Source organism: Mesoplodon densirostris, chromosome 4 (assembly GCF_025265405.1).
Source record: "Mesoplodon densirostris isolate mMesDen1 chromosome 4, mMesDen1 primary haplotype, whole genome shotgun sequence".
NCBI lineage: Eukaryota > Metazoa > Chordata > Mammalia > Artiodactyla > Ziphiidae > Mesoplodon > Mesoplodon densirostris.
In genome coordinates this window covers 42,202,374-42,225,782 of record NC_082664.1, presented here as the reverse complement: position 1 = coordinate 42,225,782, position 23,409 = coordinate 42,202,374, and the positions used below count along the sequence as shown (strand labels likewise).

Here is a 23,409-nt window from a genome sequence, read left to right as displayed (position 1 = left end):
ATTGTGGTTTTTTTTTTTTTTTTTTTTTTTTCTTTTTGCGGTATGCGGGCCTCTCACTGTTGTGGCCTCTCCCGTTGCGGAGCACAGGCTCCGGATGCGCAGGCCCAGCGGCCATGGCTCACGGGCCCAGCCGCTCCGCGGCATATGGGATCCTCCCAGACCGGGGCACGAACCCGTATCCCCTGCATCGGCAGGCGGACTCTTAACCACTGCGCCACCAGGGAGGCCCTCATTGTGGTTTTGATTTGCATTTCCCTGATGATTAGTGATGTTGAGCATCTTTTCCTGTGCCTTTTGGCCATCTGTATGTCTTCTCTGGAAAAAAGTCTATTCAGGTTCTTTGCCCATTTTTTTTTTTTTTTGCAGTACACGGGCCTGTCACTGCTGTGGCCTCTCCCGTTGCGGAGCACAGGCTCCAGACGCGCAGGCTCAGCGACCATGGCTCACGGGCCCAGCCGCTCCGCGGCATGTGGGATCTTCCTGGACCGGGGCACAAACCCGTGTCCCCTGCATCGGCAGGCGGACTCTCAACCCCTGCGCCACCAGGGAAGCCCCCATAATTGAACTTTTTAATCTTCACTCTCCCACCTATTTCTCCTATTACATTCTTTATCTAAGTGTTGTAGCCATATCTGGTCAGTCTTCGTATATTGTTGATAGCTTTTCCTTATGACCTTTCAAACCTGGTTCCTCCTCTCATTATATTATTGTTACCTTACTTAGGGTCCTTATTATTTCTTACTTGAGTTATTGAAATATTCTTCTAACTAGTCTTCCTGTCTTCAGTCTTGAACCCCATTGATATGTATTCTTCACTGCTTCTAGTCATCTTTCTAAACTCTAATGTTTTCCCCGTTGCCTTAGTATGGCATAAATGCATCCCTTAGTATGGTATGGTTGACTTTCCATGATCTGCTGTCTGCTTGCCTCTCCAGCTTTATCTAGAGCTTTCCCCAACTCCCATACTTCATGACTTGGCCATACCAAGCATTCCAGCTTTATTCATGTCTTTGCGCCTTTGTTTTCTCTGCCTAAATGGCTCTTCCACTCTCCAGTGGGGGTAAATACCTACTGTTTGAAGTCTGATCAACCTCCATATATTAGTTACCTAGGGCTGTTAAAACCAATTACCAAAACCCGGGTGATTTATAACAACAGGAATCTGTTCTCTTACAAGAACAGGCTTCTGTAGGCTAGAAGTCTGAGATCAAGGTGTCGTCAGGGTCATGGTCTCTCTGAAAGCTCTAGGGAAGAATCTCTCTTTGCCTTTTCTAGCGCCTTTGGCACCACTCTGATTTCTGCCTCTGTCTTCACGTGGCCTTCTCCCCATGTCAGAATTTCCAGTATGACCTATCTTAACTTGATTACATCTGCAAGGACCCTATTTCCAAATAAGGTCACATTTATAGGTACCAGGGGTTAAAACTTCAACATATATTTTGGGGGCACACATTCAACCCATAACACTCTATACGAAATCTTTTCTAACTCTACCTGTCCTCCATCGTTGCAAGGAGAATTTACCACTATATCAATTCTGTCCCAACTATACTCTGTGTATACCTCTCTGTCACTTGTCATACTTATTACTTATATGTCACTGTTTTATCATGAGACTCATCCTTTTCTGCTTATGGACCTATAGTCCAGTAATTCACTTTTCTAGCCCTCATATCTCACCCCCTAACTTTTTACATTTATTCCTAGTAATCCTTCTAAATCAAGTTTGAATTCTCTTCTCCACTGGGTGCCTGAGTTAGAATAGTAACCTCAGTAATAGAGGTTTGTAAAATTACAGGGAGAGATGCTAATAGGACTTAGCAACTGATTTAATTTAAGAGCAACGGGGTTGTGGGAGAGGGGGTAAACAGAGATGCCTTTGAGGTTTCAACTTGAGTTGCCTGAGATGTAGGTGTGTGCTTAGCAGAAATCAGGAATACAGGAGGGTGATCAGCTTTGGGAAACCAAATGCTGAACTTAATTTTGGATATACTGAGTTTGAATTATAAGTGAAACACTTTTTAATTGGGAATCTTGTTTCTTTGGGGAGTTTAATTTGTGAAGTGAAAACAATCTAATAGAGTGTTTTAATTATTATTTTACATAAAAATGTACTTTTCTCTGAGGTATCTGTTAATTCATATATTATGTTAGTGATCCCCAAATGTATTATACTCTCTCCCTCTATTCTGTATTTGTCTTGAGGTGCCATAAATTCTCAATGTTTTGTTAAATTAAAAAAAAAAGGTATTACATTTTCAATACCAACAATCAAGGATTTAAAGTAAAGCCATTCAGATTTTACCATATTTCTCATTCAGAAGACTTAAAGAGCAAAGGCTAGGTATAATATTGCTTTTAAGTACGAGTTAGAGTTGGAATAAATTTCAGAACCTGGAAGTATTTAATATTTCTGAGGAACTTCATAAAAGGGAAATGAGTAGGCCTGTAGTTCATTCTCTCTACATATTAGCTCTGATTTTGAATTTTTCAATCTACAAAGAGGACCCTTGAAATTTATATGCTTGTGTTAGAAAATAACTTCAGCTTTTTATAACTTACCTTAAATGAATGCTATTTGGAACTCAAGCATCAGAAAGACTTATTTTAACTTGGGAAAAAGAAGCAAACTCCTATGATAACTTTTCATTATCTTATATATTCTGAAAATTGTTTCTATTAAATAAACCAGTCTTTTATATGGAGTGTTTCAATCAATAGTTCTATATGGAGATTATCTATTTGTTGTTGGGTTTTTTGTTTTATTTATTTTTTCTTGTTAAATGTCCTAAAATAAAGACATTATTAAGCAGTTTCTACAATTCTGCAGCTGGGCTCAGTGTACTTTGTTTAGGTGTTCATTTAGTGCTAGATGTCATTCTCTTTAATAGTAACATGTCCACATGAAATAAAATGAATTCTAGTTCTTTTAAAGTGGAATTGCTGCACTATTAAACAATTAGTGACTAGTGTATTTTATGCTTCCAAGAAAGGAGGTACAGAGTATGGTATAGGGTTGATTTTGGTCACTAAATTTATTCCATGCCGTATATCAATGTTTCTGTTTTAGACTCGGGAACAGGAGGAATTGGAAGAAGCTTTAGAGGTAGAACGACAGGAAAATGAACAAAGAAGACTATTTATACAAAAAGAAGAACAACTGCAGCAGATTCTAAAAAGGAAGAATAAGCAGGCTTTTTTAGATGAACTGGTACGTATTAATGTTAATTGTGATAAAAAATCATTTGTCTTCAGGGCTTATCTTTCCTATTTATTATTCTGGGTAATGGTATTTAAATAGCATTTCTATAGTTTGTGCTGGTTTATTCACCTTCTGTTCCTTTATTTAAAAAAATGTTTGTCAATATCCATTTTATTTTCAGATAAGAGAGTAATATTATAACTAACACAAGCCAGTTTACTATTAATAGGTTGTTGATGTGTTTCTGAGCTTATTGACTAAAACATATTGTTTTCAGAGCATTTTTCTCCTGATTAATACTGGTTTTCTAATAACTAGCTCATTTTCAAGTGTTTTGGCTTCATGCTGAAGTTTTAATGACTCTGGTTACTCTGTGAGAACTGTTTCATATTTTTGCATGAAAAAAATACATCTGAAAGAAATGGCAATATCTTGCAAGTTATTGGTTTTTTCTAGTTATTAGCTCCCCAAGTAGTCAACATTGTTAGATAATAGCAGTAATTATAACCAAGGCTTATGAAGTGTTTCATAGATTGGAGAATATTATTTGATGCTTTTAAACCATTGTGATATTGATGAAATCACAATTAGAAAATCGTCCTTTCCAGTAAAGTCTTTTTACATTCTTCCTTTCCCCTTTCTGGACCCATAATTAATTTCCATGTGGTATTAACACACTTAACTCCTCAGTCTACTAGTTGCTGTGCTGTTTGTTATTCTATGATCAGGTAAAAGTGTATGTGTATATTTTTCTACTGTGCTTTTGCCCTAAAAGCATTTAAGCCATATAACCAGGAATAAAAAGAGAAAGCAAGATAATTTAAATTAGAAGTAAGTGAGAAAGTAAAGGAAAAGTAAGGGTAAAGGCCTTAGTGAGGCTCAGACAGAAAATGCTTATCATAAACCCTATCTACTTTGTATGAATGGAATGTAAATTTGGTTCTAAAAATGAGGACAGGGAGTTCCCTGGTGGTCTAGTGGTTAGGATTTGACGCTTTCAGTGCCGTGGCCTGGGTTCAGTCCCTGGTTGGGAAATGAGATACTGCAGGCTGCACCGTGTGCCGTTGTGCCAAGAAAGGAAAAAAAATGAGGACAGCAGTGTATAAAATAGAATATGTTTTTTTTTCCTTAGTAACTTCCATTAATTTTTCTTTTTAATATTTATTTATTTTTATATTTGGTTGCACAGGGTCTTAGTTGCAGCAGGTGGGCTCCTTACTTGCGTCCCCAGGGCTCCTTAGTTGTGGCATGAGAACTCTTAGTTGTGGCATGCATGTGGGATCTAGTTCCAGGACCAGGGATTGAACCTGGGCCCCCTGCATTGGGAGCATAGAGTCTTATCCACTGTGCCACCAGGGAAATCCCTAACTTCCATTAATTTTTGTTGAAACTATTAAGTGGAAGTTGTGACTTTAACAGTTGAAATGATGCATGTCATGTTTTATATTTTTTTCATAGACATGTAGCTTGTGAGAAATTAAAAACTTTAAAGAATGAATTAGTAAAGATTCATGTTACAATTATTTTTTTGAATTATTTTTTTGTTTCTCTCATCATTTTATGCAGAGTTTCCTTTGGTAATGCTTTCTGCTATACAATTAATTGAGTTAATTCCAAATACAGAACTTAGGTATAAGATGAAAATACACTAACTTTTTAAAAATGTTCCATTTAGTATAAAGCGTTTTTAGTGTTGATTTTGAGATAAGCTGGTTTTGCATAGAAATTATTTTTGCATATTCTTTTTGTCTTTAGTCTTTTAGCATGAAGTTTTGCTGCCTCATTGAGCTGTTCTTGGTAATTGAGCTGCAACTGCCAATGTTGTACATTGTGTATAATCTGGAGTTAATATTGGCTTTTGTTAAGAACTGCCCCCCCTTCCTGTTTTCTTCACCTGCAAGTCATTACTGTGCATACTTTCTTTACTGTTTAGATCATGTAACATGGTGGTTAAATAATCCTTAACAATTTACTGTATTCATTAGAACAATTAATTACAACAGATTGGTTTAAATACCAATTCAATTTGAATTTCTCATTTTCATATTTAAGTTTATTTTTAAAGATGGTTACTTTAATTTTTTAATATTTATTAAAAATTTTTTGTTAAAATGCTAACATATATTTCATCCTTATTGACTAACTGAAAGAATTCATTAAATTTCTTTTTATCCTCCTGAATCCTTATTAAGTAAAAGAATACATTGTATTTTTTTCTATGTATGTTCATGTGTTAGATTTTATTAAGAAAGATTGAATTGGCATCTAAATATATCTAGAAGCTTAAATCTTATCTAGAAGCTGGATCTAATTTAGGCAACTAGTATAAGCACAACTTATTATAATTTTTTTTCTGCTGTTTCTGGTCCTTGTGCTACAAGTTACTTTTTAACCTTTTATAAAAGCATTGGCATTACACTATAGTGTATGATGTGACAGGATTTTAATGTTATGGTCTTAATGTTTATGGCTTAGCATTTACTATAATGTTGCCTAGAATGTCCATTTATTTAATCCTAACTGTAAATTCAGGTTTTTTTTTTTAAGTTTGGAAAAAGATTTTTAAACAGGTCCTGACTTATTAAATCTTTTTATATTCTTGTTTGAAAATTCTCTTCAGCTATGTCTTAAATTTTGTTAAGGGCTAATATTGTCAAACGCAGTAGCTGATTTTTATTAGAATATTGTTTGCCAGATGGCTTGCTTTAAGTCAGTTAAAATAATCTTTTAAAAATGGTCATTATAAAACTTTTAATGAGTATTACAGGTAGTCTTAATTAAAATTTCTTTAAATATTAAGCAGTGTACCTTCAGGCAATCAATGTAGCTTAGGGAACCTTTCAGGGTAAAAATTGAAAGCTAAGAAGAATGAAATAACTTGAAAGGCTGAATCTGCATTTTTTGTGTTTCTGAGAGCATGTATGTTTCCCATAGTTTATTTTACTCTGTAGATATTTTTGTTGTTGTTAGAACTCCTGCTTATTTCTAGTTTAACTTTTTTTTAAAATTTATTTTTGGCTACGTTGGGTCTTCGTTGCTGTGCGCGGGCTTTCTCTCTAGTTGCAGAGAGCGAGGGCCACTCCTTGCTGCGGTGCACGGGCTTCTCACTGTGGTGGCCTCTCTTGTTGCGGACTACAACTTCAGTAGTTGTGGCACACGGGCCCAGCAGCTGCGTCTGGCAGACTCCAGAGCACAGGCTTAGCAGTTGTGGTGCATGGGCCCAGCTGCTCCGTGGCATGTGGGATCCTCCCGGACCAGGGCCTGTACCTGCGTCCCCTGCACTGGCAGGCGGACTCTTAACCACTGCATCACCAGGGAAGTCCCTCTAGTTTAACATTTACAAAGATTTTCAGGCTCCAAAGTTTTGATTGCTAAAGTGGAGTACAGCAGATTTAAAGTAAATTGTATTGCCTTAGTATCAAAATTAGTTTTAGCTTTCTAGAATGTTTATTTTTATTACATTTCAACTGTTTTATCAAGACATTTTAATATTTTGGTTCTTTTATGTGAAGGTGAAACCAGGATTAAAACAGGCAAAGTATTGATTAGCAACTTTTTTGAAGTGCACACATTGTCTTACTTTTACATGAGAACTTTTACTTTTTAGGGTAAGTACCAGGTATGGAATTTGAATTCACTTAGAGTATTAATTAGGAAACAATGATTTAGCATTTTAGCCAAGGAAATTTATTTTTCTTCTGTTAGTTTTTACATATGAAAAGGTAGTTAGAGATTTTAAAAGATATTTTGGGCCACCGCCCATTTAAAATGTTCTTTAATTTTACATTTTATTATAAAATTCCTAATGGAAATAGGAATAGCTGCAGGAATTTACAGCAATACTACTATTAATGCATTACTAATGCTTTGTTGTAGAATATGAAAGGTAGTCAAGTATGTTGTCATAGTGTATTTTATTCATCCTCCTTCATTATTGCTAAAGCCATGTCTTGAGAATTTTGATCCTTAATAAAGTTCTATTTTATAAATAAAATTTGTGTTTTTCCATTTACTTTTAAAAGTTTTAATCTTTGTAACATTTGCTCTTGCATGGCACTTCTGTTACAAAGTTTTGAGATACAGATTTATTCTAGGACGATGCTGTGGAAATAAATGGCTTGTTACTTGAATTTCTTCTGTACTATAACTTTTAAACAAGTCCTTTAAATATATTAATTAGCCATATTTGTGCCCCAAAATATTAAGTTGTTGCTTTTGGAAAGAAAATTAGATTCTGCTATATCTTTACTTTTTTATACTATGAAATGTGTAGCAGTATAGTTTTTTCAGGATTAAATTCTGGGTAGTTACTATTTTAAAACTCTGTAGGCCTTTTGAAGACTGTTTTCGTAGGTCACCTTGGTATAGGAGATTGAAATGTGTTTGTACCTTCATTTTTGTTTACAGATATAGAAAGTAGTATGTGTCTTTGCATATGTTTGTATATGATCTCCTTCCTTCCTGGTTTCCTTTTGCATGTGTTTCTGTGTTCTTATTTAACTGACAGCTCAGAAAGGAAAATGTCTGGATACATTTAGTTTAGATCGTAGCTCTGCATCACTTTAAACATGTGAGAAGACTTCATGTTAAACAGAATAAATGACACTCTACGTATAAGAGTTAGTAATTTGTTTGTGTTATTAATATGTGTGTGTACAGATTTGTGTAAATAGTGGCCCTGATTTAGTATCAATATAAGATATTAAAAGTGTTTACTATTATTTTGTTAATTAAAAATTTTATAAAGATAAATTATTTATAAAAATAAGTCAGTAAAGGAGAAAATATTGATAAATGTCTTTTGATTGTACTTAACAATCATTCCATTGTGCAAAACAGAGCAAGGATCATTTCCAAACGGCCTCAGGTGAAATCTACTGGGAAACAATTTCAGACTGGTCTGAATTCACTGGTAAAAAAGAAATGTGTCTTAGATAAACATCTGATCTAAGTTATAGTACTTTGTACTACTCTTTTTGTGATTAGCTTCTAATTTTTTTATTTTAATAAATATGGTTGGTTTTGCTAGATGAAATAAGACCCTATTATATTGTCTTTAATGTGGATTTTATACAAATCCTTTTTTGTAGGTTATTTTGATTTATGAGTCTAAAGCAGCCTTTTCTTATTATGGAATGTTAAAGTTTTTTGTAAAGTGTTCTCCATAAAGTGAATACCTAGGTTGACATCAAATATTTATGGAAAGGCATAATTTAAAATAAAAGACTCATTGCTTTTATTTTTAACTTTCACATTGCACTTTAACTTTTCTTGCAGGAGAGTTCTGATCTCCCCGTTGCTCTACTTTTGGCTCAGCATAAAGATAGATCTACCCAACTGGAAATGCAACTTGAGAAACCTAAACCTATAAAACCAGTGACATTTTCCACAGGCATCAAAATGGTAAGCTGTATTTTAATCACTTGTTTGGAAGATATATTTCAAGGATTATAGTTTATAATTTTATATTGATTTTTACAGATAAACTGGGAGGTTCTGATATTTAAGAACAGTGTCTGATCTAGGCTACATGTCTAGAAATATAAATATGTGCATTGTAAGAGGAAAGTGAAAAATAATAAATAAATAATTTACAAAGTATGCAACACAGTTTTGTTCTATATGATATTGAGTTTGTATGTGTTTTATTATTCTACATAAGTTTTTAAGCTTGTGGTGTAGAAAAACTTCCTTAAAAGAAAATGCAAACTTCTCGTTTCTGGTATGGCATGTAAGAAGCTTGGAAGTTGCCACTCCATCCTGACAACAAGTAAAAACCTGAACACACTGAAAAATCAACAACTTTTTTAGTAGAGAGAGGTCACAAAGCAGACCACTGCACTTAAAATTGGAGAGACCAGCAGAGACTACAGTGAATCACAGTTCACCAGAGCAGCAACCTTGTTGGAAGCCAGTGCTGGTGTAGGGAAACCTGAATTGGTTGACAAATTGCTGGAGGTTCAGTGTGGGCAACTCTGAGAGTTAAAAACTCCAGGGAAACCAGTCATCAGAGGCCCCACACTTTTGTGTCTTACCTGTTGTGTCTCTACCAGATTCTCTCAGTGAATATCAGAAAAATCCCCTCATGCTTTTGATAGAGGAAGGGGAAAAGGAACCATTTTGAAATATGCCAGAGTATTCTGTTCCTCCTAACAAGGCTTGCCCTTAGGATAAACTATTTCACCAGAGCCTAACCTGCTGAAGTTTTATCAGAGGCTAACTGATGTGGGTGAAGGGAAATATCCAACTATAGCTGCTCAAGTCTTCTATGTTGGAGAAGGGAAATACACAACTTCAGCTCACTCTAGCCATCCTGTTCGACCTGAGGGGAGGGAGATGGATTGAGAAGTGTGTGTGTGAAGTTCATAGTCCAGAAGCACAGGCTTTCTAAAAGACTGAGATCTTATTATAAGACTATAAATTGTTCAGCCATCCCCCCACACCTTACCACCATATTACTAAAGACCTGTTTACAGCAGTTCATTTTAAAAAGTGTATCATGCCTGGCTGTCAAAAAAAAATTATAAGATATACTAAAAGGCAGAAAACACAATTGGAAGAGATAGAGCAAGCATGAGAATCAGAATTAGATATGGCAGAGGTGTTGGAATTATCATACTTGGAATGTAAAACAACTGTGATTAATATGCAAAGAGTGCTAATGGATAAAGTAGACCACATGCAAGAAGAGATGGGCAATGTAAGTAGAGAGATGGAAGTTCCAAGAAAGAACCAAAAAGAAATGCTAGAGAAAAAAAAACACTGTAACAGAAGTGAAGAGTGCTTTTGATGGCCTTATTAGTAGATTGGACATGCATGAGGAAAGAGTTGAGCAAGAGGATGTATCAGTAGAATTCTTGGAAACTGAAAACCAAAGAGAAAAAGCCCAGAATAAAAAAACCAGAACAGAAGAACAGAATATCCAAGGACTGTGGGGTGACTACAAAAGGTGTAACATAAGCATAATGGCAATACCAGAGAAGAAAGAAAGGAACAGAAGAAGCATTTGAAACAGTAACGACTGAGAATTTCCCAAAATCAACACCAGACATCAAACCAAAGGTCCAGGGATCTCAGAGAATACCAAGTAGGATAAATGCCAAAAAGATCCTTATACCTAGGCATATTATTTTCAAATAACAGAAAATTGAAGGTAAAAAATCCTGAGGAAACCAGAGGGGGAAAAATCCCTCACTTATAGAGGAGCAAAGATAAGAATTATTATCTGGCTTCTCCCTAGAAACCATGCAAGCAAGAAGAGAGTGGAGTGAAATATTTAAGGTGTTGAGAGAAAAAAGCCACCAACCTAGAATAATGTACTGTGCAAAATTATCCTTTAAAAGTAAAGGAGAAATAAAAATTATCAGACAAAAACCGAGGGCATTTTTTGCCAGTAGACCATTTTTGCAAGAAATGTTAAAAGAAGTGCTTTAGAGACAAAGAAAATGATACAGGTCAGAAACTCAGGTATCTAAGGAAAAGCATTGGAGAAGAAATGAATGAAGATAAAATAAAAACTTTTATTTTTATTTTTCTTAATTGATCTAACAGGTAACAGTTTAAAATAATAGTGACACTTTATTTGAGTGTGTTTGCTTATGTGTATGTATATATGTATACTTCACACACATATCCTTATATAAATGAAATGAATGATAGTGATGATACAAGGGATGGGAAGAAGCAATTAGAATTATTTTGTTATTATAAGGTACTCACACTACCCATGTTTCTACTACTCAGCTATTATTTTTGAGGTTTAAAATTGCCTACTTTGTCATGTGTGTGCTAACTATTAGATTATAAACATCTTGAGGGCAGAAGTTGTGTATTTTAACTTTGTATTGTATGATTGTGGGTATGTGGGTAACTGAATAATAGGAAATATTCATGATTTATTTTAAACTTACAAATGTAGGAAGTATGAACACATCTTTAAATAATTCAAAAGAAAACACTCTATCCATTAAGGAATTACCAGTGCTTTTGAACTAAGAGGCAGTATGGTGTAGAGGAAAGAAAATGGGCTTGGAAAGACCCAGTTACAATGGGACTAAACCCTAGCTTCACCACTCACTAGATGTGTATCTGTGGGTAAAATGTTACTTTACTCTTTTTGAATTTGTTTTTTCATTGGTAAAGTTGCGATGATTTAGCTTTACATGATTATTCGGAGGATTAAAATATGTATATAAAATGCTAAACCAAGTGCAAATGTAATTTTACAAGTAATGCTTTTTGTTGTTATTATAGTTAAATATCTAAGTGAATTACATTATAATCTCATTATGTTGTATAGTTAGGTAATACATATTCCAGAATGTTATGTAAATGGAGTCATACCGTGTGTAGCCTTTTAGGTCTAGCTTTGTTAAGTTAGCAACATGCATTTGAGATCATCCATGTTGCTGCATGTATCAATAGTTGTTCCTTTTGTTAAGTAATAATACCATTGTGTGGATATACCGGTTTCTTTATCCATTCCTCAGCTGAAGGACATGTGAGTTGTTTCCTTTTTTTATGATTATGAATAAGGCTGCTATAAACATTTGCTTACAATTGTGTGTGTACATACGTTTTCATTTCTCTTGGGTAAATACTACTAAGAATGAGATTGGTGATTTATATATGGTAGGGGTATGTTTAGCTTCGTAAAAAATTTTCAAACTGTTTTTCAAAGTGCCTGTACCAACATTGGTGAGTATTCCATTTGGTCTGCATCCTCAGTATTAAGAATTTTAGTATTTTAGGCATTCTAAACAGATGTGTAGTGGTTATCTCATTATGGTTTTCATTTGCATTTCCCTGATGACTAATGATGTTGAGCATCCTTTTGTGTGCTTATTTGCCATCATTTCATTTGACTTTAGTATTTAACTTAATATATTAGATATCTTTCCAGATAATGTTGTGACTTGTTATTTATTTTCTTTCGTCTTCCCTTCCTCTCTTTTTTATAACCTTTTGTTTGGTGAAATGTATTGCATATACACAAAGGTGCACAGAACCAAACTATATAGCATAGTGAATTATCACAAAGTGAACATCTGTGTAACCCTCACACAGATAAAAGAAAAAAGTATTCACAGTGCTTTAGAAGTCATCCTCATGACTTCTCACATCTGGCTAGCACCCCATTCCTTTTCCCAGAAACAGTCACTCTTCTGTCTTTTATGGCATTCCCTTTCTTGCTCTTTTAAATAGCTTTAACATCTAAGCATGTATGCCTTAACCTGATTAATGTTTTGCTTGTCCAACTTATATTTGTAAGATTCATCTATGTTTTTATATATAGCTGTAGGTTTTTTTCATTTTCATTGCTGGATAATGTTCCATTAGAGGAATATACTACTATTTATCCATTCTACTGTTGATAGATGTTTGGATTTTTTTGAGTTTTGATATTATACGTTATACTAACATTTTAATATATGTTTCCTGGTCACATGCACAGACATTGTTTCGTGAGTGTTTACCTAAGAGTAGAGTTACTAGGTCATAGTGATTATGTATGTTCATTTTAGGAGATACTGCCAAAACATTTTCCAAATTGATTTTTACCAATTGTACTTCTACCAACACTTGTGCTTTTCTGTCTTTTCCACTTTAAGCATTCTGACGGGTATTTAGTACTGTTTTGTGATTTTAATCTGCACCTTATTTCACTGATCACTAATGAGATTGAGCATTGGCTGTCGCATTTTGTGAAATACCTGTTCAAGACTCTTGCTCATATGTAGAAGTTCTTTATATGTTGTGGATCTAAGCCTTTTATTAGTCATATGTATAGTAAATAACTTTTGTCAATTTATGTCTTTTTTTTTCACTCTCTTAAGGGTGTCTTTTGAACTCTTTATTGTTTAACTTTCTATTATCCACCTGGAATTTTTTTTTTCTTTTTTTGTGTGTGGTGGGAGGGAGGTGATCCAATTACTTTAATGCATGTTGAGATTTATAACTTAAGTGTGTGATGGAATACTTATTGTTTGTTATTTTAGCAAAATTCAGCATTTGGTTCAAGGGCAAGGTGAAAATTTAGACACAGTTTTTATGTGGAATTACTGAATTTATTCCATATTCCTGAATGGAGACTGACACATAATGTAGATGAAAATCTAAATGTTTATGAAGTTAAGAGTCTCTATACTGTTTGGAAAAATCATCCCTAAAATGCAGGATGAAAAGTAACATTTATTGAACACCTGTATCCCAGGGTTTGATTACATTGAACAGATGTTGGCAAGGATGCCAACACTGCTTAAGACTTTGTGACCTGTGATAGTTTCTTTTAATAAAAGGTGTCATTTTCTGTTGTTAGATCTCCATGAAATAGATGGTATTCCTATTTTTTCAGATCTGAAAACTGAGTCTCAGAGAGGATAGATTACATGTAAAAGATGGCACCGAAACTCACTCTCTTTCTATTATACCTTATTTAGTTAATGAGAATACTCAAAAACAAAACATAAATTCTATGTTAGGTGTCTTTCTAATCTGAAGGTAGCTAGGATTTCAACTATTGCTTCTAATAGTGGACTGATTGTATAGAGGGTAATCTAAGGGACAGGAGCCACCGCAATGACCTTTTCTATTCCTGATCTGCTGTACTTAAAGAAAAGTCAGACACAACAAATGAAGTTAGATATGCTGAACTTGGAGAGCGTCCAAGGGAGACATATAAATTTAATTAAGCTTTATGGAAATAGATCCTTTGCCGTGTGACTGAGAAGACAGGATTTATTTATTTAGTAAACGTAGAGAAATATGAAGGGTTAAAAATTGGTGTAAAATAATTAGTATGAAATGAGGACTTAATTATTATGTATTGAGATATGTAGAGTTGAGACAGTGAATATATTTTGGTTAGGAATGTTCACAGATTGGCTGAATTTTTTGAATTATATTTCCTAGGAATTAAACTCTCAGTGAGTGGGGAAGTGCTAGGAGTACAGTACATATTAGAAGAATTATTTATATATAATTTGTGACTTGAATATCTAAGAGAGTTCCACTTAATCACTGTTTTATGTATGAATAGGTGAAACTTTATTTTTTATATATTTTGTCCTCTCTGGGGTAATAGCTTTTTGCACTCCTAAAGTAGGGATTGCAGCTTGGTTTCTCAGTCATTTGTTAGTTGTTTTAATCTAATTGGTGCAGATTCCAACAATATAATTTTAGGACCTCTGTTTCTTTTTATTTTATAAATAATTCTAATTAAAATTTCCCCTAAAGAATAGATGTGGTTACCATTATTACATCATTCCTAGTTGAGCCAGTGAACAGACCTCAAAGTAGCAGTTTTTCGTCCCCATTTGTTACTAGCTTGTATCATTAAATATCCATACATCATATCTACAGATTTAAGTACTAAGTCTTAGTCTTTTGGAAGCACAGAAAGACACCTTGATCATGTTGTAAAATTAGAAACCAGAATCTAAGGGTGGGAATCTGGTGCTTCTTCAGTTGTGATGGTGTTCTATACTTCACTACGCTTTGGCATGCAAACTGGTAACAAACTGAGTCACAAAGATAAGCTAAGAATTGTTTTTAAGGATAGCTTTTGGTCCTTTGTTGTTGATGCTGGAGAGCAGTAAAGGGGAGCCTGTCATTCATTGCCAAAGGCAAAAGCTGTTTGAGTATTTTACCCTTGATGTTAAAAAAAATTTTTTTTAATATTATCTATGGGTAAGCCAGAAGGGAGCTCGTCTGTGACATAAATTGGCTTTTCTGTTTGCAACAAATAGGATTTAGCTATTTTCATCAAACATTGCTTATTATTCTGAACTCATCTGAAGATTAAACTCTGTTAACATTTGTTTATAGAAAATTGATATCCAATTGTATCTGAAATAAGAAAGTAAAAACTGTAATGAGCAATTAACTCTATTCTTAATATATAATGTTGCGCTTTGGTAGCAAATCAAATTGTAGAAACCAAAGAAGTAATGTGGGGGAGGACCTTCAAGATGGCGGAGGAGTGAGACGTGGAGATCACCTTTCTCCCCACAAATTCATCAAAAATACATCTACACGTGGAACAACTCTTAAAGAATGCCTCCTGAACGCTGGCAGAAGACCTCAGACTTCCCAAAAGACAAGAAACTACCTATGTACCTGGGTAGGGCAAAAGAAAAAAGAAAAAACAGAGACAAAAGAATAGGGATAGGACCTGCACCTCTGGGAGGGAGCTGTGAAGGAGGAAAAGTTTCCACACATTAGGAAGCCCCTTCACTGGCGGAGACGGGGGCGGTGAGCAGTTGGGGAAGCTTCGGAGCCACGGAGGAGAGCACAGCAACACAGGTGCAGAGGGCAAAGCGGAGAGATTCCTGCACAGAAGATTAGTGCCGACCAGCACTCACCAGCCTGAGGGGCTTGTCTGCTCATCCGCCAGGGCGGGTAGGGTCTGGGAGCTGAGGCTCCGGCTTCAGAGGTCAGATCCCAGGGAGAGGACTGGGCTTGGCTATGTGAACACAGCCTGAAGGGGGCTAGTGCTCCACAGCTAGCTGGGAGGGAGTCTGGGGAAAAAGTGGGAAGGAGTCTGGAAAAAGTCTGGAACTGCCTAAGAGACAAGCGACCATTGTTTCAGGGTGTGTGAGGAGAGGGGATCCAGAGCACTGCCTAAACGAGCTCCAGAGATGAGCTTGAGCTGCTGCTATCAGCGTGGACACAAGGCTGCTGCTGCAGCCACCAAGAATCCTGTGTGCAAGCACAGGTCACTACCCACACCTCCCCTCCCAGGAGCCTGTGCAGCCCACCACTGCCAGGGTCCCGTAATCCAGGGACAACTTCCCCGGGAGAACACACGGCATGCCTCAGGCTGGTGCAATGTCACGTTGGCCTCTGCTGTTGCAGGCTCGCCTGGCATTCCATACCCCTTCCTCCCCACCAGCCTGAGTGAGCCAGAGCCCCCTAAACAGCTGCTACTTTAACCCCATCCTGTCTGGGCGGGAACAGATGCCCTCAGGTGACCTACAGGCAGAGGTGGGGCCAAATCCAAAGCTGAACCGCAGGAGCTGTGCGAACAAAGAAGAGAAAGGGAAATCTCTCCCAGCAGCCTCAGGAGCAGTAGATTAAATATCCACAATCAACCTGATGTAACCTGTATCGGAAGAATACCTGAATAGACAACAAATCATTCCAAAATTGAGGCAGTGGACTTTGGGAGCAACTGTAGACTTGGGATTTGCTTTCTGCATCTAATTTGTTTCTGGTTTTATGTTTATCTTAGTTTAGTATTTAGAGCTTATTATCATTGGTAGATTTGTTTATTGATTTGGTGGCTCTGCCTTTTTTTAATATGTGTGTGTATATATATATATACACATACATATTTTTTTCCTTCTTCTCTTTTTTGTGAGTGTGTACGTGTATGCTTCTTTGTGTGATTTTGTCTGTTTAGCTTTGCTTTTACCATTTATCCTAGGGTTCTGTCCGTGCTTTTTTTTTTTTTTTTTTTTTTGCAGTACATGGGCCTCTCACTGTTGTGCCCTCTCCCGTTGTGGAGCACAGGCTCCGGACATGCAGGCTCAGCGGCCACGGCTTATGGGCCCAGCCGCTCCACGGCATGTGGGATCTTCCCGGACCGGGGCACGAACCCGTGTCCCCTGCATTGGCAGGCGGACTCTCAACCACTGCGCCACCAGGGAAGCCCTTTTTTTTTTTTAAGTATAGTTTTTAGCGCTTGTTGTCATTGCTGGATTTGCTTCTTGGTTTGGTTGCTCTCTTCTTTCTTTCTTTTTTCTTATTTTTAATAATTAAAAAAAAATTTAAATTATTTTAATTTAATTTTCTTTCTTTCTTTTTTTTTTTCTCCTCCCTTTTCTTCTGAGCCGTATGGCTGACAGAGTCTTAGTGCTCTGGCCAGGTGTCAGGCCTGAGCCTCTAAAGTGGGAGAGCTGATTTCAGGATATTGGTCCACCAGACACCTCCTGGCCCCACCTAATATCAAACAGTGAAAGCTCTCCCAGAGATCTCCATCTCAACACTAAGACCCAGCTCTACTCAGCGACCAGCAAGCTATAGTGCTGGACACCCTATGCCAAACAACTAGCAAATAGGAACACAACCCCACCCATTAGCAGAGAAGGTGCCTAAAATCATAATAAGTTCACAGACACCCCAAAACACACCACCGGACGTGGTCCTGCCCACCAGAAAGATAAGATCCAGCCTCATCACCAGAACACAGGAACCAGTCCTCTCCACCACGTAGCCTAAACAACCCACTGAATGAACCTTACCCATAGGGAGCAGACACCAAAAACAACGGGAACTACGAACTTATAGCCTGCGAAACGGAGACCCCAAACACAGTAAGTTAAGCAAAATGAGATGACAGAGAAATACACAGCAGATGAAGGAGCAAGGTAAAAACCCACCAGACCAAACAAATGAAGAGGAAATAGGCAGTCCACCTGAAAAAAATTCAGAGTAATGATAGTAAAGATGATCCAAAAATCTTGGAAATAGAATGGAGAAAATACAAGAAATGTTTAGCAAGGACCTAAAGAACGAAAGCGCAAATAAACAATGATGAACAACACAATAAATGAAATTAAAAATTCTCTAGAAGGAATCAATAGCAGAATAATGGAGGAAGATAAACGGATAAGTGACCTGGAAGATAAAATAGTGGAAAACTACCACAGAGCAGAATAAAGAAAAAAGAATGAAAAGAATTGAGGACAATCTCAGAGACCTCTGGGACAACATTAAATGCACCAACATTCAAATTATAGGGCTCCCAGAAGAAAAAGAGAAAAAAAAAGGGACTGAGAAAATATTTGAAGAGATTCTAGTTGAAAACTTCCCTAACATGGGTAAGGAAGTAGTCAGTCAAGTCCAGGAAGCACAGAGAGTCCCATACAGGATAAATCCAAGGAGAAACACTCTGAGACACATATTAATCAAACTGTCAAAAATTAAATACAAAGAAAAAATATTAGAAGTAGCAAGGGAAAAGCAAAAATTAACATACAAGGGAATCCCCATAAGGTTAAAAGCTGATCTTTCAGCAGAACCTCTGCAAGCCAGAAGGGAGTGGCAGGACATATTTAAAGTGATGAAAGGGAAAAACCTACAACCAAGATTACTCTACCCAGCAAGAATGTCATTCAGATTCAACGGAGAAATTAAAACCTTTACAGACAAGCAAAAGCTAAGAAAATTCAGCACCACCAAACCAGCTTTACAACAATGCTAAAGGAGTTTCTCTAGGCAGGAAACACAGAGAAGGAAAACACTTACAATAACAAACCCAAAACAATTAAGAAAATGGTAATAGGAACATACATATCAATCACTACCTTAAATGTAAATGGATTAAGTATTCTAACCAAAAGACATAGACTGGCCGAATGGATACAAAAAAAAAGACCTGTATATAGGCTGTCTGCAAGAGACCCACTTCAGATCTAGGGACACATACAGACTGAAAGTGAGGGGATAGAACATGATATTCCATGCCAATGGAAATCAAAAGAAAGCTGGAGTAGCAATTCTCATATCAGACGAAATAGACTTTTAAATAAAGACTATTAGAAGAGACAAAGAAGGACACTACATAATGATCAAGGGATCAATCCAAGAAGAAGATATAACAATTGTAAATATTTATGCACCCAACATAGGAGCACCTCAATAGATAAGGTAAATGCTAACCGCCATAAAAGGGGAAATTGACAGTAACACAGTCATAGTAGGGAACTTTAACACCCCACTTTCACCAATGGACAGATCATCCAAAATGAAAATAAATAAGGAAACACAAGCTTAAAATGATACATTAGACAAGATGGACTTAATTGATATTTATAGGACATTCCATCCAAAAACAGCAGATTACATTTTCTTCTGAAGTGCTTATGGAACATTCTCCAGGATAGATGATATCTTGGGTCACAAACGAAGCCCTGGTAAATTTAAGAAAATTGAAATCATATCAAGTATCTTTTCCAACCACAATGCTATGAGACTAGATATCAATGACAGGAAAAAATCTGTAAAAAATACAAACACATGGAGACTAAAACAATACACTACTAAATAACCAAGAGATCACTGAAGAAATCAAAGAGGAAATTAAAAAATACCTATAAACAAATGGCAATGAAAACAAGATGACCTAAACATATGGGATGCAGCAAAAGCAGTTCTAAGAGGGAAGGTTATAGCAATAAAATCCTACCTCAAGAAATAAGAAACATCTCAAATAAACAACCTAACATTACACCTAAAGCAATTAGAGAAAGAAGAACAAAAAAACCCCAAAGTTAGCAGAAGGAAAGAAATCATAAAGATCAGATCAGAAATAAATGAAAAAGAAATGAAGGAAACAATAGCAAAGATCAATCAATAAAATAAAAGGTGGTTCTTTGAGAAGATAAACAAAATTAATAAACCATTAGCCAGACTTATCAAGAAAAAAAGGGAGAAGACTCAAATCAATAGAATTAGAAATGAAAAAGGATAAGTAACAGCTGACACTGCAGAAATGCAAAGGATCATGAGAGATTACTACAAGCAACTATATGCCAATAAAGTGGACAACGTGGAAGAAATGCACAACCTTCCGAGACTGAACCAGGAAGAAATAGAAAATATAACCAGACCAATCATAAGGATTGAAATTGAAACTGTGATTTAAAATCTTCCAACAAACAAAAGCCCAAGACCACATGGCTTCAGGCGAATTCTGTTGAAGATTTAGAGAAGAGCTAACACCTATCCTTCTCAAACTCTTCCAAAATATAGCAGAGGGAGGAACCAAACTCATTCTACAAGGCCACCATCACCATGATACTAAAACCAGACAAAGATGGCACACAAAAAGAAAACTACAGGCCAGTATCACTGATGAACATGGATGCAAAAATCCTCAACAAAATACTAGCAAACAGAATCCAACAGCACATTAAAAGGATCATACACCATGATCAAGTGGGGTTTATCCCAGGAATGCAAGGATTCTTCAGTGTACACAAATCAATCAATGTGATACACCATATTAACAAATTGAAGGATAAAAACCGTATGATCATCTCTATAGATGCAGAAAAAGCTTTCAACACCCATTTATGATAAAAACTCTCCAGAAAGTAGGCATAGAGGGAACTTTCCTCAACATAATAAAGGCCATATATGACAAACCCACAGCCAACATCGTTCTCAATGGTGAAAAACTGAAACCATTTCCTCTAAGATCAGGAGCAAGGCAAGGTTATCCACTCTCACCACTTTTTTTTTTTTTCTTTGCGGTACACGGGCCTCTCACTGTTGTGGCCTCTTCCGTTGTGGAGCACAGGCTCCGGACGCACAGGCTCAGCGGCCGTGGCTCAGGGGCCTAGCCGCTCCGTGGCATGTGGGAACTTCCTGGACCAGGGCACGAACCTGTGTCCCTTGCATTGGCAGGCAGACTCTCAACCACTGCGCCACCAGGGAAGCCCCCACTCTCACCACTATTATTCAACATAGTTTTGGAAGTCCTAGCCACAGCAGTCAGAGAAGGAAAAGAAATAAAATGAATCCAAATTGGAAAAGAAGAAGTAAAGCTGTCACTGTTTGCAGATGACATGATACTCTACATAGAGAATCCTAAAGATGCTACCAGAAAACTACTAGAGCTAATCAATGTATTTGGTAAAGTAACAGGATACAAAATTAATGCACAGAAATCTCTTGCATTTCTATACACTAATGATGAAAAATATGAAAGAGAAATTAAGGAAACAGTCCCATTTACTGTTGCACCAAAAAGAGTAAAAGACCCAAGAATAAACATACCTAAGGAGACAAAAGACCTGTATGCAGAAAACGATAAGACACTAATGAAAGAAATTAAAGGTGGTACAAACAGATGGCGAGCTATACCATGTCTTGGATTGGAAGAATCAACATTGCGAAAATGACTATACTATCCAAAGCAATCTACAGATTCAGTGCAATCCCTATCAAACTACCAATGGTATTTTTCACTAGAACAAAAAATTTCACAATTTGTATGGAAACACAAAAGACCCTGAATAGCCAAAGCAATCTTGAGAAAGGAAAACGGAGCTGGAGGAATCAGGCTCCCAGACTTCAGACTCTACTACGAAGCTACAGTAATCAAGACAGTATGGTACTGGCACAAAAACAGAAATGTAGATCAGTGGAACAGGATAGAAAGCCCAGAGATAAATCCATGTACATATGGTCACCTTATCTTTGATAAAGGAGGCAAGAATATACAGTGGAGAAAAGACAGCCTCTTCAGTAAGTGGTGCTGGGAAAACTGGGCAGCTACATGTAAAAGAATGAAATTAGAACACTCCCTAATACCATACACAAAAAGTAAATTCAAAATGGATTAAGGACCTAAATGTAAGGCCAGGCACCTTAAAACTCTTAGAGGAAAACATAGGCAGAGCACTCTATGATGTAAATCACAGGCCGATCCTTTTTGACCCACCTCCTAGAGAAATGTTAATTAAAAAAAGAAATGAATGGGACCTAATTCAGCTTAAAATCTTTTACATAGCAAAGGAAACCATAAACAAGACAAAAATACAATCCTCAGAATGGGAGAAAGTATCTGCAAACTAAGCAATTGACAAAGGATTAATCTCCAAAATATACAAGCAGCTCATGCAGCTCAATATCAAACAAAGAACCGAATCCAAAAATGGGCAGAACACCTAAATAGACATTTCTCCAGAGAAGATATACAAATTGCCAACAAACACATGAAAGGATGCTCAACATCACTAATCATTAGAGAAATGCAAATTAAAACTACAATGAGGTATCACCTCATACTGGTCAGAATGGCCATCGTCAAAAATTCTACAAACAATAAATGCTGGAGAGGGTGGGGAGAAAAGGGAACACTTTTGTACTGTTGGTGGGAATGTAAATTGATACAGCCAGAGACAGTATGGAGGTTCCTTAAAAAACTACAAATAGAACTACCATATGACCCAGCAATCCCACTACTGGGCATATACCCTGAGAAAACCATAATTCAAAAAGAGTCATGTACCACAGTGTTCATTGCAGCTCTATTTACAATAGCCAGGACATGGAAGTAATCTAAGTGCCCATCGACAGATGAATAGGTAAAGAAGATGTGGCACGTATATACAATGGAATATTACTCAGCCATAAAAAGAAACGAAATTGAGTCATTTGTAGTGAGGTGGATGGATCTAGAGACTGTCATACAGAGTGAAGTAAGTCAGAAAAACAAATATCGTATGCTAACACATATGTATGGAATCTAAAAAAAAAAAGTGGCTCTGAAGAACCTAGGGGCAGGACAGGAATAAAGACTCAGTCGGAGATAATGGAGTTGAGGACACGGGGAGGGGAACAGTAAGCTGGGACGAAGTGAGAGAGTGGCATGGACATATGTATACTACCAAATGTAAAATAGATAGCTAGTGGGAAGCAGCTGCATAGCACAGGGAGATCAGCTTGGTGCTTTGTGACCACCCAGAGGGGTGGGATAAGGAGGGTGGGAGGGAGACACAAGAGGGAGGAGATATGCGGGTATATGTATACATACAGCTGATTCACTTTTTTTTTTTTTTTTTTTTTTGCTGTATGCATGCCTCTCACTGTTGTGGCCTCTCCCGTTGCGGAGCACAGGCTCCGGACGCGCAGGCTCAGCGGCCATGGCTTACATGCCCAGCCGCTCCGCGGCATGTGGGATCCTCCCGGATCAGGGCACGAACCCGTGTCCCCTGCATCAGCAGGCGGACTCTCAACCACTGCGCCACCAGGGAAGCCCTGATTCACTTTTTTATAGAGCAGAAACTAACACAACATTGTAAAGCAATTATACTCCAAAAACGATGTTAAAAAAAAAAAGTAATGTGAAAATGCAAGTAGTAGTAGAGTTTTTTTTTTTAAGCATTTTTTAAAAATTAACTTTTTTTTGCTGCGAGTGTCTTCATTGCTGTGCCTGGGCTGTCTATAGTTGCGGTGAGCAGGGGCTCCTCTTTGTTGAGGTGCGCAGGCTTCTCATTGTGGTGGCCTCTGTTATTGTGGAGCTCGGGCTCTAGGTGCATGGGCTTCAGTAGTTGTGGCACTTGGGCTCAGTAGTTTTGGCTTGCGGGTTATTGAGTGCAGGCTCAGTAGATGTGGCGCACGGGCTTGGGTGCTCTGCGGCATGTAGGATCTTTGCGGACCAGGGCTCGAACCTGTGTCCCCTACATTGGCAGGCA

The 23,409-nt window shown here is 37.0% G+C and overlaps 1 protein-coding gene across 2 annotated transcripts in view; it reads left to right on the top strand.

Moving 5' to 3' along the window:
• The window catches only part of MNAT1 (MNAT1 component of CDK activating kinase), a 217,366-nt gene that overhangs the window by 66,778 nt on the left and 127,179 nt on the right, over positions 1 to 23,409 (top strand). For both annotated transcript variants that reach the window (XM_060096098.1, XM_060096097.1), the window contains exons 5-6: positions 3,071 to 3,211; positions 8,480 to 8,605. In XM_060096098.1, the coding sequence (XP_059952081.1) occupies positions 3,071 to 3,211; positions 8,480 to 8,605 (267 nt within the window). The remainder of the gene's footprint in view (positions 1 to 3,070; positions 3,212 to 8,479; positions 8,606 to 23,409) is intronic.